Source organism: Oryctolagus cuniculus, chromosome 11, assembly GCF_964237555.1.
Source record: "Oryctolagus cuniculus chromosome 11, mOryCun1.1, whole genome shotgun sequence".
NCBI lineage: Eukaryota > Metazoa > Chordata > Mammalia > Lagomorpha > Leporidae > Oryctolagus > Oryctolagus cuniculus.
In genome coordinates, this window is record NC_091442.1 from 45,248,446 (window position 1) to 45,269,455 (window position 21,010).

General features: G+C 45.7%; 1 protein-coding gene across 10 annotated transcripts in view; it reads right to left on the reverse strand.

The window, feature by feature from the left end:
* Nucleotides 1-21,010, reverse strand: part of RALGAPA2 (Ral GTPase activating protein catalytic subunit alpha 2) — a 328,989-nt gene that overhangs the window by 294,494 nt on the left and 13,485 nt on the right. For all 10 annotated transcript variants that reach the window (XR_007919407.2, XM_070052134.1, XM_070052133.1 and 7 more), the window contains exons 2-3: nt 7,779-7,889; nt 840-892 (exon numbers count right to left, since the gene is read on the reverse strand). Coding sequence is in view for 9 of the 10 variants with exons in the window: in XM_070052134.1 (XP_069908235.1) it covers nt 840-892; nt 7,779-7,889 (164 nt within the window). In the remaining variant the exon portion in view is untranslated. The remainder of the gene's footprint in view (nt 1-839; nt 893-7,778; nt 7,890-21,010) is intronic.

Genomic DNA, 21,010 nt, shown 5'->3' on the forward strand with positions numbered 1-21,010 from the left:
GTCCTGGGCGAGAGGTTTCTCATACTTGTTTTCTCCCTTAAACCTAGAGAGACCCTCACCAAATACTCAGGGGGAGCTTTCTCTGCAGTGAGTGCACATCAGGCCTTTTCTTTCCAGCCATAAAGGTTTAGCCTCTCACGCTTACCTAAGCATACATCTCTTCAAACCAGTAATGATTTCTAGGAAACGAAGATCATTTCTAGAAAATTAACTTGCAAAGTTTATAATTCATTCCTGAGTGTAGTTCTCCAGGTATCCGAAATGTGGCCACCAGTCTAATATATTTGGGCAAGAAAGACTTTAAGCTTAATAGAGCAAAAACTGCATCCCAACAGTTTCAACTTTAAAAAGAATATATGCCAAGCACAGAGACAAGAACACGGCCCCTCTCTAGTAGCCAGAAAAATATATATTAGAAACAATGAGTTCTGCATGTCAGATTTGCAAATCTGAAAAAGACAAATAAATTATCTTCAGTGTCAGCTACAACACAGGAAATTTATATAAGACTTATATGATCTTTACAGTAAGCAATCTAGTAATATCTACTAGCATTTAAAATGTGCGTATTTGTACTCTTCTATCTAGTAATTTTACATCTAGGAGAAATTCTCCCCACTTTTCAACAACAACAACAACAAAAAGAAAATCACAACATTCTTTGCAACTTTATTAACAGGGAAGGAAGGAGTGAAGGGGAGGGGAGAGAGGTAGGAAGGGGAGGAGGATACATGTCCATCAACAGCCACCTTTACCTGACTTGAAATACAATTGAAAACCTAAAATACCTTATTTTCAATAATCATCTTTAAAAACTGAAAGATTTAATAAAAACTTACTTCAAAAAGAAAGAGGATGGAGTCCAGCTCCTCCCTTTGGGATTTATTATTCCCTGGAACATAAGAAAATATATGCAGGTATTATGACAATGTTTAAAATTTAGGATATTAGAGATTATGTTTAAAGGCATTTTAAAACATTTAAGCCTCAACATAAATACATTAAACTAAAAAATACCTAGAAGCCATATAGTGCACACAATAGGACAACATGGCCAGTCTGCCTAAGCCCACATCTTGCAGAGCTACCCCTTGCTAGCTATTTAAACAAATGTTCCATGTTTCCCAAGTTGTTACCAACCTATGGCAGGTAATCTATTCATTTCCCAAGGATTTACTTATAAATTCAAATTATGGCAGAATGTACAGCAAAAACAAGGAGTTGTACTTGGCCTAGACAGGGGCAAAGAACAAGTAGTAACTGTAGCATCCCAAGTAGCATTTCCTTGGGAAACTGCACACTCCCTTCTGGTAACAACAACAATAACAACAACTCAACACCTGCAGCACCAGTCCACTCTCCATGTACCAGGCAGGGTGCTAAGGGCTTGGTTTACATCAGCTGACTTAGCAGCCAGTAGAGCTTTTCTATAAAGGACTACATAATAAACATTTGAGGAGTTTTCAGATCTTTCTTGTAACCACTTGAATCTGCTATTTATAATACAAAAATCGTCACAGACAATTCATTTGTGAATAGGTAAGGCTGTGTTCAATAAAACTTTATTGGGGATGACATGTGGTATAGCAGGTTAAAGCTGCAGCATGTGACACCCACATCCTATATTAGAGTGCCAGTTTGAGTCCTAGCTGCTCCATTTAAGATACAGCTACCTGCTAATGAGGCTGAGAAGGCAATGGAAGATGGTTCAAAGTGCCTGGGCCCTTGCCACCCATGTGGGAGATCTGGAATGGAGCTCCTGGTTCCTAGACTTGGACTGATCTAGCCTTAGATGTTGTGGCCATTTGGGGAGGAAACCAGCAGATGGAAGATATCTCCTCCCCGCCCCACAACTCTGCCTTTCAAATAAATAAATCGGGCCAGCACTGCCACACAGTGGGTTAAGCTGCTATTTGCCATGCCAGCATCCATATCAGAGCACCAGTTTGAGTCACAGCTGCTCTGCTTCCCATCCAGCTCCCTGCTTGTGTGCCCGGGAAGGCAGTGGAAGATGGCCCAAATGCTTGGGTCCCTGCACCCATGTGGGAGATCTGGATGGAGGTCCTGGCTCCTGGCTTCAGCCTGGACCAGCCCCAGCCATTGCAGCCATTTAGGGAGGGAACTAGTGGCTGGACGATCTCTCTCTTTTTCTCTCTCTCTCTCCCCCTTCCTCCTTCCCTCCTCCCATCCCCCATCACTTTGCATTCAAATAAAGAAATAAATAAATCTTCAAAAATAAATAAACAAAACTTTATTTATAAAGTCAGGCAGTGAGCTGTAAGTTTCAGGCCCCTGAGCCACATGAATTGCCATTGCTCTGCAAGCAGATTCACTCCTTCATGGAGAAGCACTGAAGAATGTGTCTAAGTCAGGTCCTAAGGACACAGCAGTGAACAAAAGCCACAACAAGCCCTGCTCTGAAGAAGTTTATATTCTGGCAAGAGGAGGTATTCTACAAATAAGCAATAAAAACCAAGAGTGAGGACAGATGGGGAAGCTAAAAAAGGGTGGTGCACAGTTTTGACAAGGACTTCAGGGAACACCTTGCTGATAAGCTAACATCTGAGCAGAGATCTGACAGGAAAGAAAGCAAGTCATGTGGAAATTTGGGGGAGACAGGTACCAGGCAGAGGGAGTGGGCAAAGCCCCGGGGCTGACATACTTGACCTGGAGGAAACACCCAGAGGCCCTGAAGGCTGGGGCCATTGACCAAGGGGTGGGGGACAGTGTAGCAGCTGCGGTTGAAGAGAAGGTAGGAAAGGAAGGCAGCCACTGTTTAGAACCCTGGGAATGAAAGGCCATGTGAGAGGCTGGAGCAAGAGAAGTAAGATTTGGCTCATATTTTTGAAGCACAGCTGCAGCTGTTCTTGGGTGTGGAAGCAGGGAGACCATTTCTGAGACTACTGCAATACTCCAGGGTTACTGGTACAGACAAGGAGAAGCCGACAGGCGTATTTTGAAGAGAGAGCCTGCAACTCCAAGGAGTTAGCCTGAATATATCTGGAAGGCTGAATATTTTTTAAAATTTAAATTTTTAAAATTTATTATCCTGGGATAATAAAATGATCAGTTCTTCATTCTCCCACCAAAACACATCTATGTCTCTATGCTTTGAATCTGGGATAGCTTCAACTCACTATGGCCAGGTGACATTAGCAAATAAATGTGAGGCAAGCACAAGCTTGAAAAGCCTTACACACTTGCTACCTGGGACTTGGAGCAGCGGGTGGAGAACAAGCCTGCTAGATGGAGAACAAGAGACCACACGGAAGAGGGATAAGGTTTTGAAGTCCACAGCTTGATGACCACAAGACATGTGAAGGAGGGCATTTACCACCAGCTGACCACAGGGGCATGAGCCGGTCTAAACCAGAGCTGCCTGAAGACCCAGAAAATCCTAAACTAAATGGTTGTTTTAAGGCATTCGGTTTTGGGGCGGTCTGTTAGGCAGCACAAGCTAACTGATACAGCCTTGAGCAGGGCCTCGTTTTTTAAAAAGGACTGACAGAGGAACAGGGAAAAGAGGGAAGCCGGCAGAAAGAGAAAACAGGCGAAAGAGGGCTTTCTGTTAAGATCTGGAGCTTCAGTTTTTTCTTTGCTATCCGGATTGCACACAATTCCACGCTTTTCTCCTCCACACACCTGTGAAAAGTAAATGAACTGGAGCAAGGCTAGGATGCCAGATAAATATTGAGATTTTTCTTATTTTAAATATCTATCACTTTAGCAAAAAAAAAAAATTAAATTCAAAATTTATTCCAAGTTGTAAGTCACAGGTGGAAACTGAGCAATCCATTAAAGAAAATACTGCATTAGCACCCTGGGTAGAAGCCATGCATGGCTTGGTGGCCTGCTACAGCCTGGAACATTCCATGAGGCTCCAAACCATCTGCTCTATGCCAGAGCCCTCCACAGTACCTCACCCAAACCACTTCCCTCCCTGCTTGACATCTGTCTCTGTTTTATAGGAGCAATCAGAGCATTCAACAGGAAGTCCTCCTGTTTTTCCTCTCTACCACAAAACGTCTGCTTATCTACACTCAATCCTCTTCCCTTTTCCTCTTTACCTGCAGAGGTCACCTTGAACACTCCTTTCCGTATCTCTTCTTTTCACCTGACCTTGTCTCAACTCAGCAGCAACACCTGTACCATCAGTCATTACCCCGTCTGGCTGATCCTCTCCTAGGTTGGCCAGTGCTCAGCTGGAGACAGACCCTCTGTCGTCACATGGAGCTCCCTAAAAGGGTGCTCTCTCTGCTGGCCTTCGTGGGCCCATGGGCCCATTGTCTGGCTTCTGACCTCTCTTATCTAGAACTTTCCCAGAGCTCTCACTTTCTGGTCCTGCGGCTCCTTTCCTTCCTGATGAGACCAGCTCTCACTGCTGGTCTTTCATGACTTGATCTTGAACTCTCACTGCCCTGAGCTTCTATGACAAAAACACTTCCTGGCACCCCTTCTACTACTGCATCTCTTTCCTCTTTCTCTGCCCAGTAAAGGAAGGAATTAGCCCCATGTCTGACCATCACTTTCTTTCTTTAATATACTTCCTGGGACAGCTGTTGTGGTTCAGCCCACATCCCATATGAGAGTGCCTGGGATTGCAACCCACTCCACTTCGGATCCAGCTTCCTGCTAACGCATCCAGGAGGCAAAAAATGATGGCCCAAGTACTTGGCTCCTTGCCACCCACATGGGAGATCAGGATGGAACTCCTAGCTCCTGGCATCAGCCTAAGCCAGCTCATGCTACTGTGGGCATTTGGGGGTGAACCAGCAAATGGAAGATCTCTCTCTCTCTCTCTCTCTCTCTCTCTCTCTTGTGTTTATGTGTGTGTGCACGCGCACTCTCCATCTTTATCTCACTGTCACTCTGTTTTTCAAATAAATATATACATAAACATGTTCCTATATCTCTGTGTGTGTATGCATAAATATATATAAAACCTTCCCCTTTGGTAATAGTGTCATTTCACCTCTCCCCTCTCAAGCTCCAGTCCCTTCTATTTTTACTGCCCAGCTAATACCTGCACCTGGGTATACCACAGAGAGCCTCTTACTTCCCAAACCTGGCTGCCCTCCAGGGTTCCAACTGCTGCAATGGCACTTCACAAATTAGACTCAACATCCTAGAAGCATCTTGACTTCTCTCTTTGCCTTACATTCAATTCTCAAGAATGGTGCACCCACTGAGACATAGAACTTTCTGTGCCCTTAACTACCACCTCCCAGATCAGGCATCACCAGCTCTCCTGTCTCATGGGCAAGCAGCTCTCATATGGACAGCTCAGGTCTCCCCTCATTGGCCTTCCTACCTTTTGTAAGATATATGACTTAGTAGCAAATAGTTTCAAGTGTTCCCATCTAAAGGATGAAGTCCAAACTCCTTAGTCTAGAATTCAAAGCTCCTTGCAGCATAATCTCATTTCCTACAAATCTCTTTAACATCCCTTATGCTGTAAGGAAAAAAAAAACGTATTTCCCACACATGTCCTACGAACAGCCTCCCGGCCTTGGCTTAGGTTCTATCCTCCATCTACAGTGCTGTTCTCCACCATTTGAAGTCCCACATCTCTTTCAGTGTCTCTCCACAAAGCCACCTCTTCCCCAATGCGTCATTCATCACTCAACAGGAAGCCACTTCTCCCTCCCATCAACCACAAAATGGTGTCTGTATCTTTCCCACAGCACATCTGATTTTCAAACTTACTGCTGATTCTCAGGCCAGGCCACAGACCTGCTCCCTTCCCTGTAAAGCATGTTCACATATATATCTGATATATTTCTGGATTCTTCATAGAAACGTAACAGAGTGCCTTGCACACTTATCATTCACATACTGGATGGGTGAGCACAAGAAGGGTTAAGCAGAAGAGAGACAGAGCTGCCTGAGCTAAAGGCCCCTGAGAAGCACCAGCACTGGAGCTGGTCCAGAATACTAAGCACTTGGCTAAAGTACTGACCCTCTCCTGTGTAGGTGAGCAACACAGGGGGCTGGCTACAGAGATGGTGTTTCAACGTCTGTCTATTCATCTAGAATCAGTATTATTTTTAAGGGGGGGCATCATGAACTAGAACCACAATTCTCAAACACAAGGGCATACTGTATCCTCTGGAGGGTTTGCTAAGACACAGACTGCTGACTTCCATCCAGAGAGTTTCTCAATCAGGAAGCTTCATGAGTTCACCAGCGACAGCCACGCTGCTGCTTCTAGAACCACAGTTTGAGAAACACTGGAACAAAAGAAGGAGCTCTGACCGAACATCAAGAGACATGCTGGCAATTCTGACCGTGCAACTAATTAAGTAACCTGCAGGACCTTAGGTCAGTAATGCAACCTTTTTCAGCTCTGAAATGTGGGCTGTGGACAACAGTCTCTTGAGCCCCTCCAGCCTGAAAGCTCTGTGACCCTGACCCAGGCACTCAGAAGTCAACTCTTCAGACCTCTGACATTCCCATCCTATGCAGCACTATGTGATTGCTTAAAACTGAAGAAGAAATATACGTACTAACAGGGAACAATTTCTCAAGCAGATGACACAGAAAACAAAAGAAAATGTGACAGCAGCAAAGGCTTACTGATCACATGCTCTGTGCCAAAATGTCGCAAAATCCTAGGACTCCTGTTACCTGTTTAATGCTGACAGGAGGGAGCCAAGTCAGAGCTAGAGTCGGGGGCCAGGACCCAAACCCAGACTGGCTCCACAGACTACCGCATCCTGCCCCTAAATGCAGAGCAGCATATGCAATATGGCCTTGTTTTCATTTTCAAAGGATATTCTATTCATGGGAATTAACCATAAATATATGAGAGCACTTCAGGTCCGGTGCCATGGCACAGTAGGTTAATCCTCTGCCTGTGGTGCCAGCATCCCATATGGGCGCCAGTTGTAGTCCCGGCTGCTCCTCTTCCAATCTGGCTCTCTGCTGTAGCCTGGGAGAGCAGTGGAAGATGGCCCAAGTCCTTGGGCCCCTGCACCCACATGGGAGACCAGGAGGAAGCACCTGGCTCCTGGCTTCGGATCAGCACAGCTCTGGCCGTAGCGGCTATTTGGGGAGTGAACCAACGGATGGAAGACCTTTCTCTCTGTCTCTCCCTCTCACTGTCTATAACTCTGTCTCTCAAATAAATAAATAAAATCTTTAAAAAAAATGAGAGCACTTCAAAAAGTCTGCAGAAAAATAGAATTTAAAGATAAGTCTATTTTGTTGCAAAAACTTTTTAAATCCATGCAGTTTTTTGATAATGCATATTTTCTGTGAGCATTATACATATGGATTTCAAATTTTTTGCACCAAAATAAACTTGTCTTCAAACTCCATATTCTCATGAACTCTCTGATGTATCCTCATACATAAACACATACATGACTAAGCCAAATGGAAAAGAGACACAGGGTATCTTTCAAAGTGGCTGCTGCTGCAGAGCAGGCCTGAGGTCTGGGCAAAGCAGACACTTCACTTTCGTTTCACACCCTTTAGTGGAATATGGATCTTTTCACAGTGTGCACGTACTACTTTCCTTTCTTTTCTTTTTAAAGTAAGTGATTCCTCTGAAACTCATGCCTTCTGCAGGTCCCTTCCATTTTCCGTTCCGTTGGCACCTGTGTAAGTGAAAGTTCAAGGGGAACACAGATGTCAACCAGCCCACTGTGACTTCACAGCTTTGCTGAAGACTTAACAAGAAAGAAAGCTTAAGGCGTAGAATTTGTGGCTCGTGATATATTCAACGTCTAAACTTTCCTGAATACTTAAAAAAAAAAAATTGTAGAAATGCTTACCTTTTAATTTCAAACTATTTTCCAGTGTTATAAAATTTTCATAGAAGATGAAATATATCTGAGAATAGTTGGTCTCAAAAAACTGCTTAAGATCACCTGCATCCACATTATCTGAAAAGAAAAAGTTTCCATTTATTAAAAAATATTCTTAAAACTATCAGAATTCTGAAAGTTTTTTTTTTTTTAGGAATGAAGGAAAGTGGAACCAGTTTTATTCACTTATAAGGCAGAAAAAAACCAGCATTCCTGTTTGTTGATTCTCCACCTCAGAGAGTTCTGAATTACACCTGAGACGCCAACCTCCACAGACAGTGCAGGAGACTGCAGGGCCAGTTCAGGGTCAGAGCACTGACAGACCGGACAGAAGGTTCCTGCAGGAGTCAGCTTTTGATACAGGCTGTGAGAAGGAACCGGTTTGTACCCCAGGAAACAACTGTGCCAGTCAAGGTCCCACCCGCACTCTCCTCCCTCCACCCTGCCTGCCAACAGCCACCTCCCCCCCAACCACGCCCACACCCCCTTCCACATGGGCCCACAGGTGCTGCCTATCTTCCAGCTCCAGATGACCAGCCCTCATGCTTGTTTGGACACCATGGGACATGCCGTGTGTCCCTGGAGTTGTCCCTGGTGTACCAGACGGTTTCACTAAAACCAGGGTAGATGGACAAGTGGTGCAGGGAACTCAGGCCTGCTGTGGCTGAGTAACTACACAGCTACTTCTCCTAAAGGCCCCAGATGGCCTGGACAAAACCTCAGAACTCTGAGGACCCAGGTGGTAGTCTACTGTCAACACACCTTTGTACATTTTCCTTGGCAAAAAAGCTGTTTGTGCCATTTACAGGGTCCTGACTAAGGAGCTAATGCTCGGGGAGAATGCACCAATAATCTTCCTTAGAATTCTACAAGAGGCTGGCGCTGTGGTGCAGCAGGATAAAGCCCCAGCCTGCAGTGCCAACATCCCACATGGGTGCCAGTTCCAGTCCCAGCTGCTCATTTTCCAATCCAGCTTTTTGCCATGGCCTGGGAAAGCAGTAGAAGATGGCCTAGTACTTAGGCCCCTGCACCCACGTTGGAGACCCAGGAGAAGCTCCTGGCTCCCAGCTTCCCATTAGCTCAGCTCTGGCCGTTGCGGTCATTTGGAGAGTGAACCAGTAGATAGAAGACTCTCTCTCTCTGTAATTCTACCTTTCAAATAAATAAAAATATGTCTTAAAAAAGGAATTCTACAAGCATTACTCAAGAAAAAAAATGTGTTGCTATTTGATCTGTAAGAAAATGGCATCCATTGTTTTAGCAGTACTAATAAGTATCGTGTGTGTGTGTGTATGAACATACCAATTACAAATTCTATAAAATTAACTACATGCAGATGAATCTGAATTTCCCTCCAGTAACTTGATAAGGGCCTTTAATGCAGTAAGTCATCCCTGGTTCACTGAAATAATACACATGAGCTGTTATGAAGTCATGCAAACTGCCAATTTACTGCACCAAAGTAAAACTAAGCACAGAGCAGTGGAAATTCCCACTAACAAATTAACCTGTGTGAAACAAGTAGCAATGAAATAATATAGCCAACCCACAAGAGCACTGTAATACTTCAGCGCCAGACAACCTTGCCAAGGAATCCTTGAGTGTCTTACGCAGAATTTGCCAGTGCCAAGAAAGGTTTTGCACATTGTGAGTCCAACATAAACTGCCAGCCTACCTGCCACTAACTATTCCCTCTGCCTGAGGCCCTCTTCACCCAGGGTCCCTACCCACCCTGACTCCAGACTGGGCCCGGGTCTCTGCTGTGTGCCATCACCCTATGCTCCACCTCCCCCAGAACACACCATAATTTACTTACTTCCTAGATGCACCCTGTTTGTATTCCTGACTTAATTCTGATTTAAAGATCTGTCTTCTCTGTTAGATACACGAGGGTACTTCAAAACTTCGTGGAAAATGGAATTAAAAGATCAATTTATTTTGGCACAAAAAAATTTGGAAAGCCAGAAAATGTTTGTTCATAATATACATTTTCCATGAACCTTTTGAAGACCCCCCTAATATTTTCTTGAAGGATCTGAATAAAAGAAACACCTACAACAAGCAATTATAAAATAATAATAATGTATAAATCATGAGATTGTATGCACACAGGGAAGAACTGACCTAACTCTCAAATCCTTGGGTCTATCAGAAGAACTCCATCTCTCTGCTGGGGTCTCCTGATCTCTGTCTGTTGCCCTGACTCCCACAGCCAGCTCTACCCTCACTGCCTGCTGCCAGTCAGATTTTGACATGTGCATGTCTAAAAGGCCTCTCGAATTAAACATGCCCAAAGGGAAGTAGTGCTCTCCCTCTCAAATCCCATTCCTCCCTCAGGTTTCCCCACCTCGCTAGGTGGCACCCCATCCACCCAGCTGCCCCAGGCTCGCTGCATCACTGCTCACATCCAGCAAATCACTCGTTCCCGATGGTGCCCAGTCCACACCGTTCCAGCCCCAGGCTGCTTTTGCCCTCCCCAGCTCTACATCACCCTGCATCCTCACCAGGGCTCCACCACAGCCTGGGCTCTCTGCTTCTATTCTCCCTCCATTCCCCACAGCAGCCAAGATGAAAACTTAATAACACCAATCAAATCAGATTACTCCCTGCTCAAACCCTCTGACGGGGCTCCGGTAGTACTTAAAGCCCAAACTAACACGGCGGCGGTCCCTTCGACATCTCCACTGCACACAGCACTCTAGACTGACCTCCTACGTGCTATCTAGCCACTGACGCCTCTGTCCGTTCCCCAAGCTTCCCCAAAGCTTCTTCCACGTGGGGCCTTCAGGGATGCTGCCCCCCCCTCAACCCACTTCAGGCAACTGGTTCCATCTGCCCTCAGAACTAGGATCATACACACCTCCTCACACAAATCCCCGAGTGCCTCACGTGCCTTCACCCTTCATCCTCAGTGGGCTCTGCAGCGCGCAGACACAGAATGCCATACACAAGCAAGCCGCTTCCCTCACGTGGAGGATGTGGCCGCGCTGACGCAGCAAGATGGCACAGAACAGTGACTGGGTGCACAACTGCTCACCCGCCTCTCCCTCCCTTGCTCCCACAGAGACACTCAAATATCAGCAACCTAAACAGACAGGGGCCTCATCAAGTTGGAGGAGCCCTCAGATATGCTGAAGTGCTCTCATAAAGTCAAAGGTCCAGGGGGCAGCGCTGTGCTACAGTGGGCTTAGCCTACCCCTGTGGCGTCCGCGTCATACAGGAGCTAGTTTGAGTCCTGGCTGCTCCTCTTCCAATCCAGCTCTCTGCTGTGGCCTGCGAAAGCAGTAGAAGATGGCCCAAGTCCTTGGGCCCCTGAACCTGCATGGGAAACCTGGAAGAAAGTCCTGGCTCCTGGTTTCAGATTGGCCCAGCTCTAGCTATTGCGGCCATCTGGGAGTGAACCAGCAGATAGAAGACCTTTCTATCTGTCTCTCCTTCTCTCTGCAATTCTACCTCTCAAATAAATAAATAAATAAAATCTTAAAAAAAAAAAAAAAAAGCCAAAGGTCTAGATCATAGCCACCTCCTCCTCGCGGAGCCAGCCACGACCCACACCACTCACAACAGTTCCCGTGCAGAAGGCCTACAGGAATGTGCTGAGCTGAAGTTACTCAGTGACCAGACGAGTGGATACACAGTGAAGCCAGGAGCACAGCAGCTGTAACACACCCAGTATATTTAACATGCGGAGGGCTCCTCACTGGGCTGGAGTCCTAACTGCACTTGAGAGTTGAAATCATCCCATTTTATTCACTTCTTTGTTGTCCGGCACCCGGACAACTTTGCTCAGGGATATATCCTGGCATCTGTAGCTTGGGACATAAAAGATACTAAGTACATTTTCAGGTACTTCCAGGACTTCATAGGAAAATGAACATAAGAGATAAGCTGAAAAAAAAATTTTAAGTCATATATAGCTTTTTCATAGTAAATATTTCCCGTGAACTTTTTTGAGACCCCTCTCTATTTGTTAAGTTAATAAACAGAGTATCGAATATTTTATATCATTAATTCAAAATCTAGAATCATTTCTTGATTTATCCTTTTAAAAGGATTTGTCAGAAGAGTATTTATAGAGTGAACATAGCTTTTGGGGATGGCAACCACAGGCACTGGAATTCAGCATCCTGTGAGAAGGAACACAACAGAGTATCAAAAGCCTGATTTTAAAAAGGCTAACTTCAAGAGCATAGCATTTATCAGGAAATCTTTGCTCAGAAAAAAAAAAAAAAAGACTACAACCACAAACTTCCTTTAGACAGACACTCTTGACGGTTCATTGGAACGTTTGATGAGTCCCCCCCACCCATGCCAACTAATGCCGTGCCAAGTGCTAGGAAATTCAAAGGGAGTAAGATCCAAGGCCCCCAAGGGCACACACGTAAAGAAACAAGTGACAGAAAGGACAGCATGGTTCAAAAAGGACAGCATGGTTCAAAGCTGACGCTGGCATGAAAGCAGGAAACGGACAGCGCCACATGGAAAGGCTGGAGGTATTCCTAACGCCCATTGATGCCAGGCTTTGCGCAATAAAAGGCACTTTCATGAATTTATTTGATTTGACTCTCACCACTATCATGCGAAATCGATGGGGCAGGTGTGGTCCAGGAAAGGAAACCTCACAGTCGGGCTCTCACATGGCCCACCCAAAGGAAGGCCTGCCCAGGTCTTCCAACTGCAAACCAGAGCCGTACAGAGGCAAACGGGGCTGAATCAAGACTAAAAACCAGGCCAGGAGTTTAAAAGAAATAAAGCTTCTCTTTGGGGAAGAGCAGCAAAGCTGGAGGAGAAATAAAGAAAAAAAAAAGGCCCAGACAAGAAACTCAGGGGAGGGAGTGACACCAGGCCCCTCCCCACATCTGCAGGAAGACAGTGACTGGAAGAGGGAGGACAGGCCCACCTCAGAGCCCAGACTGGAAAACACCTCTGGGGTGATTTTCAGCATCTGGCCGACAAGCTAGCAGGTCACCTTACGGCCATCACACAACTCAGTGCACCAACCACAAGGAAGCGAACGGCAGATAGCCTTGCAAAGCTAGGGATCCTTTCCGGATTTCTAAAGACCACTTCACTCATTCTCCTCTCCTTCACCACCAATCAGTTTTCCGTTTCATTATTCTCCTATTATCTCCCAGGGATAATCTAGATACCACACCAAAACACTCTCTCCCACTTCTGTGCCCAGCTAAACCCCTTGTTGACAATCATTCCTCCAGTCTAGCTGACGGGCAACAGCAAAGGCTGAGGGCAAAACCTCTGAGGCGGACGGTGTTCAAGTGCAGGAGCTACAGAACCGTGGGCAAGTTATTTAAATACTCTAGCCCTCGACAAACGGGGCAGACAGCAGTTCCCGCATCACAGGACGGCTGTGGTGACACAAAAAGCCTATGCAAAGTGCTTAGGAGAGTGTCAGCTGGCATTCAGTAAGTGTCAGTTGCTTCATAATTCATGAAGCATCACTAACCTGGAACAGGGTATGTTCTAAGTACTCAGCTGTTCGGCAATGTCGGTGTACGAACAGCACAGGATGTGGCTACACAAACCTGGATGGAGTAGCCTACCACCACCCAGGCTACGCGGTACATAGCGTTGCAGATGTAGTCCATCACCATGCGGCACATGACTGACAGAGACCATCTCACCAGGAAGGAATAACGCAAACCCACGCACCAAGAAGCCATAAAATTCAGTGACTCAGAAACTCACATACTTAATGAACATGAGTACTTTATTAAGTAGCACTTAATCCCAACACAGCAGTAAGCATTCCATAGAAACACACCCATGAAACCAGTGGGATCATCCCTCACATATGATCCTGCTCAATGACAATTCTCCTGCTGTTTCATCAGGGAGGTCATAGCACTGCCTCACAGCCAGCCCTCCACCCCTGCCCTGAGCTAGCAGCTAACCCAGCCCTGAAGACACACATGTACAGTTTTTACTCACATTCCTTAGATAATGATATTGAAGACCTGATGATCAAGATCATCAGACATGGTGATGGGGAAACTGGATAAGGAAGAATTGAGGCAAACTTGACAACTTGATAAAATGGTAATCCAGGAACACTAGCGGAGAACAAGGAAAACAATGACGTGTAAACAGATTTAAGACAGTAAATGTAGACAAAGATGAAATGCATCATTGCTTATTACGGGCCAATAGGATTCTGGTGGTTCCATATTTAACAACAGCCTAGCCCTGCCCCCTTTTCCTCTCGTAGTAGTCATAAAGACGCCATAACTCATGTGTCCTCCCCACCACACCTTTGGAAGGTACCCACCCACACTGATTTGGGCTCCTCTCCTGACTGTCACGGTAGTGGCTCAGGAAACTCCAGGTTGCTTCTGGTTCAAGGGAAGTGAGGAGACGCCTGGAGCAGAGCTAGGCCCAACCCAACAGTCCTGAGCCCACCCAGGACAGCCCACAGTCAAAAGCAGAATTGCCGCGGCAACGCAGACCCAGCTCAGCAAGGGAAGGAGATGCTTGCTGCTGCAGGCCTGAGGCCCGGATGCTTTGTCACCAGCATTACTGTGGAAAGGTTGGTACAGAAGAGGAAGCAGCACGAGACAGCTTCGCGAGCAGTGACGGGGACCAGCAGGCCTATGAAGTGGTATCTGCAAGTGGAGCACACGGTCACCTCCATGAAGGAAGGAAAGGCTGAGAAGACGGTCCTAGTAGCGGAGGCTGCCCACCAGTGCAAGCTTCCTGCCAAAGGTGACCCACGTGAGTCACAGTGAAGACCAGCACTGGTTTCCTAACACTAGTCAGTACGGTTCAGCACCTCTACCTGTAACCTCAGGTAAAGGACCAGGGCTGACCCGGGAGCAGCAGCAAAATCTATACAAATCTTTCCAGACCCAGCAAGGAATCAGATCATAATTCAGGAAGTGTACACGGGGGCAACTGTGACTGAATGGCCAATCAACATTTTATCAGCATGGTTCCTACTAAAGGAAATCTCACATCTGAAAAATCCCTGTTAAATACCAATACATAATCTTTGTGTGGAAGGAAACACTCATTTACACAGCAGAAAACTTAAACCCACCAGGTGCCCTCGGGGCCTGAGATCTAGATCTGGTCGAAGGTGAGGCAGGAGAAGCCTGGGAGAAAAGGATGCAACAGGAGCCAGAAGAAGGCACGGAGTCCCTCCAGCCCCTCCGGCTAAGCCCACCCACTCTTGCCATCATGCCCCAGACCCACTGGTCTCAGATGAGCCTCCTGCTGATGTGCCCCAGTCTTCCTCACCAGACTTTGGGCAGAGAGTGCTGGGTGTCCATGCACCCTAGGCACAGGTGCAGAACAAATGCATGTGGAATAAACCTATCAATCAGCAGAATGTAAATATGTGAAGAGACTTGAAAAGAAACCCCTTGCTATGAATGAAAAGAGCATCGCTCAAGATCACAGCAAATAATAAAATGATATTTTACAAAACAAGTCAGGGTGGGGCCGGCGCTGTGGCGCAGCAGGTTAACACCCTGGCCTGAAGCACCAGCATCCCATATGGGTGCCAGTTCTAGTCCCGGCTGCTCCTCTTCCCATCCAGCTCTCTGCTGTGGCCTGGGAAAGCAGTAGAAGATGGCCCAAGTCCTTGGGCCCCTGCACCCATGTGAGAAACCCAGAAAAAGCTCCTGGCTCCTGGCTTCGGATCAACACAGCTCCAGCAGTTGCAGCTATCTGGGAAGTGAACCAGTATATGGAGGACCTTTCTCTCTGTCTCTACCTCTCTCTGTAACTCTTTCAAATAAATAAAAATAAAACAAAAAAAAATCAGGGTAAAACTACTTTGAAAAATGGACAAAAAAAAGATTCCTCCAAATCAGAAGAAAGGGTTTGGGCTACTACCCAGGATACTGATGATAATTTTTTTCAAAGATTTATTTTATGGATCTGAAAGGCAGAATTACAGAGAGAAAGAGGGAGAGAGGGAGAGACAGAGAGATCTTCCATTTGCTGGTTTATTCTCCAAATGACCACAATGGCCCGGACTGGGCCAGGCCGAAGCCAGGAGCTTCTTCCAGGTCTCCCACGTGGGTGCAGGGGCCCAAGCACTTGGGCCATCCTCTGCTGCTTTCCCAGGCCATATGCAGAGAGCTGGATCAGCAGTGGAGCAGCCAGGACTCGAACCTATGCAGCTTAGCCTGTTATACCACAATGCCAAATTCAGATGGGAAACTAATAAAACCAGGAAACAAGCCATAGAAATTCAATCTACTGCTATTAACTTCTATAAAACAGTAATGTTTCTAATATAATGACAGCATAAACGTATGTCCACTCTGGAAACTATAACAGTATTCATTTTACTAAATTATCTAAAACTTATATACCATCTATTATATCTCTATGTCATGGTAAGTAAGAAAAATAAATGAAAGAAATATCCTACTTGGGGTAAAGCTATTATGCTTGTGAATATATATTTTAAAGTGAATTTTTATTAGTTTAAATATATGTTAGCTTTTACTTTTGAGCAATTTATTTTCTACAAAACAGCAAGAAATTACCACCATCATGTTAATTTATACACATGTACTTTTTATCCCTGCTATGTCTAAAATTTAAGGTATAACTATTACACTAGTAAGTATTGCCAATATTGCACTTTTTAAAAAATACAATGTCCTAGGGCCCACAATTCCCTCTGTTTCTCAATTAAAGTGGACGGAATCATGGGGCCGGCATTGTGGCCTCACAGCTTGAGCACTGCCTGCAATGCTGGTGTGGAATTCTTCCTGCAGTTATCCAGGGGGTGCAGTCCTGACCCCTCCCTTAGCCCACCCCACCCCGCCAAAGCGATGGGAGGTCCTCCACCTACTGCTCACAGGCACACATTCCCTCTCCCAGAGACCTCTCCTGCAGATGCCAGGGTCTGGCAGGCTGTCTGTCTCTCCACCAGCCACACTATCTTCATTCTTGGTGATTTCAACATTCAGAGAGGATGCCTGACTTCCTCGTCTGTAATGAGGCTGCTCTGCACCCACCTCCACCACCCATGACCCAGTGAGATCCTAGCCTCCAGTCATTATTCATCTTCTCCATACCTCCCCAGTCTCATCTTCAAGCAATGCACTCTCCGACTGCCTGCTACTTTCCTATCTTTCCTGCCTACTCCTTCTGGAACCCGAACACCAGCAACTCTTCAACCCTTCCGGGTCCTTGAATTCAATAGCACCACCATCTTGTCACTGCCCATGATACCCCTTCAAGCCGTCACTTCTTGTCTTCTCCATTGAGTCTCTACCCTTTTTAATCAGCCCTTTTGTTCTCCCTCGAGCCTCCTGCTCTTTTCCCCCTCCACATATTCACTCAATCAATTCCCAGACTCAGTTTTAATCTTGACTCAAAGCACAGGCCATGTGGAGGACACAAAATATTTTTTTATTGTGCATTAAATAGGTAATGCATGTGAAAGAGCAAGCTTTGCATGTATGTAATTTACAGTGTGTAATAACAGAACACACTTTTAATTCCACCACCCAACCAAAGCTTCGGTCCCAGTCAGGCCTCTTTGCCCTCGCTGCTCTAAGGAGGGCTGTTAACCCAATGGCCAATTCTCAGTTCTCTTCAGGACCAACGGCTGATACATACAGACTCGGTGGCCAACCACCCCCAGCCCGGCCCACAGGAGGAAAAGGACTCCCGAACTCTGGCTGAATCCTTTTGAAAGAGTGTTGGGTCCTAACCCGCGCATTCCTCTTTGCAGGAAATGAATCCATCTCACCCTTTAGCTTCATGGATAGCTTCTGCTTGCTACATCCTTTTCAGTCAGCTTGAACTTACTAGTTATACTACTTTCTCTCTAAAAGTATACTCAAAATGTATTATAAGTGACAATTTGTTTCCATAGGCATTCTCCATCACAGGTGAAACTAAAGAGTAAGCAGGGAAAGGCACAGATACTGACCTCACCCACCTGCCACACAGACCCTTACTCTTCTTAACAGAGCCTCGCCCCCACCCATTTCTCATTTGTTTAGAGACCATCCTCCACAGAGCTGCGTCCCTCTGGGAGGTCAGCCTGTCCCCAGTCTCTGGGAGTGGGACCTGCTGCTGTTGAGACAAGTATGCTGGCAACAGGGCCCCTGCCGGTGACTTCCATGGTCAAGCCTGCGACCCAAGGCTGGCCAGCAGGAACCAGCAGGAAGTCTGATGGAGATATGTGGGGAAGATTCTTAGACAAACTCAAGAAGAAGTGTCCTTTTGTTTCCTGCCTTGGTTGCGGGCATTCCGCCACCTTGAAGACAAACTTGCCACACCTAAGATAGCAAAGCAGACTGCAGAAAGAGCCTAGACCAACAATAGCCTGAACTGCTGAGTTAGCTAACTCTGGGGCTGCCCTGCCTTGGGAGTTCTAGTCATGGTGAAGTAGGCAGGCATACAGGCTAAAATTGATTAGATTTGTGAACTGGAAGACCATGCCTTCACCACACCCCTGTGTGACCTCATGCCCCTACCTGATGCCTTCGCCACGCCCCTGTGTGGCCTCATTCCCCTACCTGGCCACACCTGAGTGCCCACCAACCAATCAGGTTAATTAACCACTCCCCTTTGGAAGTGGGTTAAAAGCCGGGACACAGTGTGGCCCGGCCCGCTCTTATTCCCTGGCCTCTTGTCAGGAGGGGGCTTGCTGTAGCCCCGCACCTCGAGGGCGCGTGGCCTTTGGGCCATGTGCTCTAGGCTTCCTGGCCCAGATACAGGCCTGGATGCTCTTCCACGTGGCTGGTTCCTGGTGCTTGGTATGAACCCCTGTTTACCTCTCTCTCTTAAATAAAGCTCTCACTCTCCTATGCATCTTTCCCACTAAATAAAAGCCTAAAACGTACCATGCTGCCTCATTTATCTGTGCCGGTATTTAGAATTCTTCTCTAAATATTAGGCAAGAACCCTCTTGGGCTTATTAATATCGGGGATTTAGTAATAAGCCTGTGGTGAAATCGTAAGGCACCCCAAATTCCAGTAACACATGTGGCACCCTGGATAGCATTTCTAGGGAACTTTAAGGGGCCACATTTCAGTGTAGATTTTAGGGGGTCTTTTCCGATTTCAATGGGGCCAGGGGGTGGGGATGTGGGGGGAATGACTCCTTGACATTTGTTTATATTAAGAGTTACCTGGGACCAAAAATATCCTTGCAGATGGATAGCTGAAATAAAAGCTGGCAGGAGCAACAGGAAACAAACACAGTGCCAACTGACAAGGTCATAGAAAGTTATGTTCACCCCAGTTCATGTCCCCAGGTGTCTCATTTTCATGTCTTGATACCTAAAAGATAAACCACACATAGACTGTAGAATTCTTAGAAAGATGTTAACACTCTGTTATCCAGGAAGAGTCCACGTGTGTAAGTTATCTTGTAAAAGATGTGCTCCGAATACTTAGTGTTAAAGTTTCAAAAAGTCAAGCTATTTTTTATTTTAAACATTTTTGATATGTATCTCTCAAATGCAGGATTCCAAAAACTTTGTTTTTAACAATATCAAGTACTATATGACACATTAGATTCAGCAGGGAAATAAAATGTTAAAATCAAATGTGTTTTATATATATTTTAGCATATTTGTTCCTTTCATCAGACTATTTTAAGTCAATACCTGCTTGTTTTTACTTTTCTTTTCTTTTCTTTTTTTTTTTTTTTTTTTTTTTTTTTGACAGGCAGAGTTAGACAGTGAGAAAGAGAGAGAGAGAGAAAGGTCTTCCTTTTTCCATTGGTTCACCCCCCAAATGGCTGCCGCGGCCGGCATGCTGTGCCGATCCAAAGCCAGGAGCCAGGTGCCTCCTCCTGGTCTCCCATGCAGGTGCAGGGCCCAAGCACCTGGGCCACCCTCCACTGCACTCCTGGGCCACAGCAGAGAGCTGGACTGGAAGAGGAGCAACCGGGACAGAATCCGGAGCCCCACCTGGGACTAGAACCCGGGGTGCCAGCGCTGCAGGTGGAGGATTAGCCTAGTGAGCCGCGGCGCCAGCCTGTTTTTACTTTTCTTGATCTAAATTGGAGCTAGCCTATATTATAGTCAAAACCCCACACTAGAGAAAAAAAAAAAATCAGAGAAATGAAACAACTAAAGCAGGAGCTAAATGGTAGCTTCTACCCCTGTATTCCCAACAACTAAGGATGCAGGGAAAGCTATCGGAAGTGGAGCAGCCAGGACTCGAACCGGCATTCATGGGATGATGGCACTGCAGGCGGTGCTTTACCCACTATGCCACAATGCCAGCCCAATAAATCTTAAAAGACTCAAGTTTGGCCATTCCCAAAGTGTTCTCTTTGCCTCCAGAAAATCATCATCCCACCCTGGCCCTGTCTCCAGCCTCAAATACTGTCACTTCTGCTGTACTTTCTACACAGGAAGCCAGAGGCCCTTCTCCTGGTCACCGGGAGCCTCTGACCAGGCACACATCTGCTGACAGCATGTGATGATCTGAGACTCACAATCTGAAGCATATGTGGTAATAATTTGCTGTGTGATTACAGCGGAACATGACACAGCCAGTAAAGTATCATGTTAGTCTGCCCAGGGCTTGTCAAGTCATGGTGTTATACCATGCATAATGACTATTCATCTAAAACTGTGTGTGTGTGTGTGTGTGTGTGTGAGAAAGAGAGAGACAGAGAGAGAGAACACAGAAGCAAGAGCAAGTACAGAAAGCATGTTGATCAAAATTTTAATGTTTATCCAAGAACTGCAGAAATCTGAGAAACATTTTTATACTTAAATTATTTTTTGCTTATCCATTGTATCCAAAGTTTTATAATGAGAATATAAAATCTATTACTAGAAAAAACTACAAATCGAACTTTTTAGGGGTATAAAAATCTTCCAGGGTATTTTGGAGACTTTTTTCAATCTGAATAATTTAACACAAAAAGAACAATTCAACAGTCATAACAACAGACCATACTTCTTTCCAAACCCATCTTATCTTTGTCCATTCTAAAATGTTTCTAAACACAGGGAATAATTAAAAATTTTCCTCTGTCCAACATCTTAATTTTTTCCTGTAATAGCCCATACATTGCACATAATGCCTTGAATGATCTAATTGTCTAAAGTTTTGCTGCCTTCAGGAAAAGCTATGTTTCTGTAGGACATCATTCACTGTAAAGTATAGAAAAATAACAGCACTAAGCCAGAAGAAACCATCTGTCCAGCCACTCAGTAGATCGGATTGAGTAGGAAGAAGCAAGA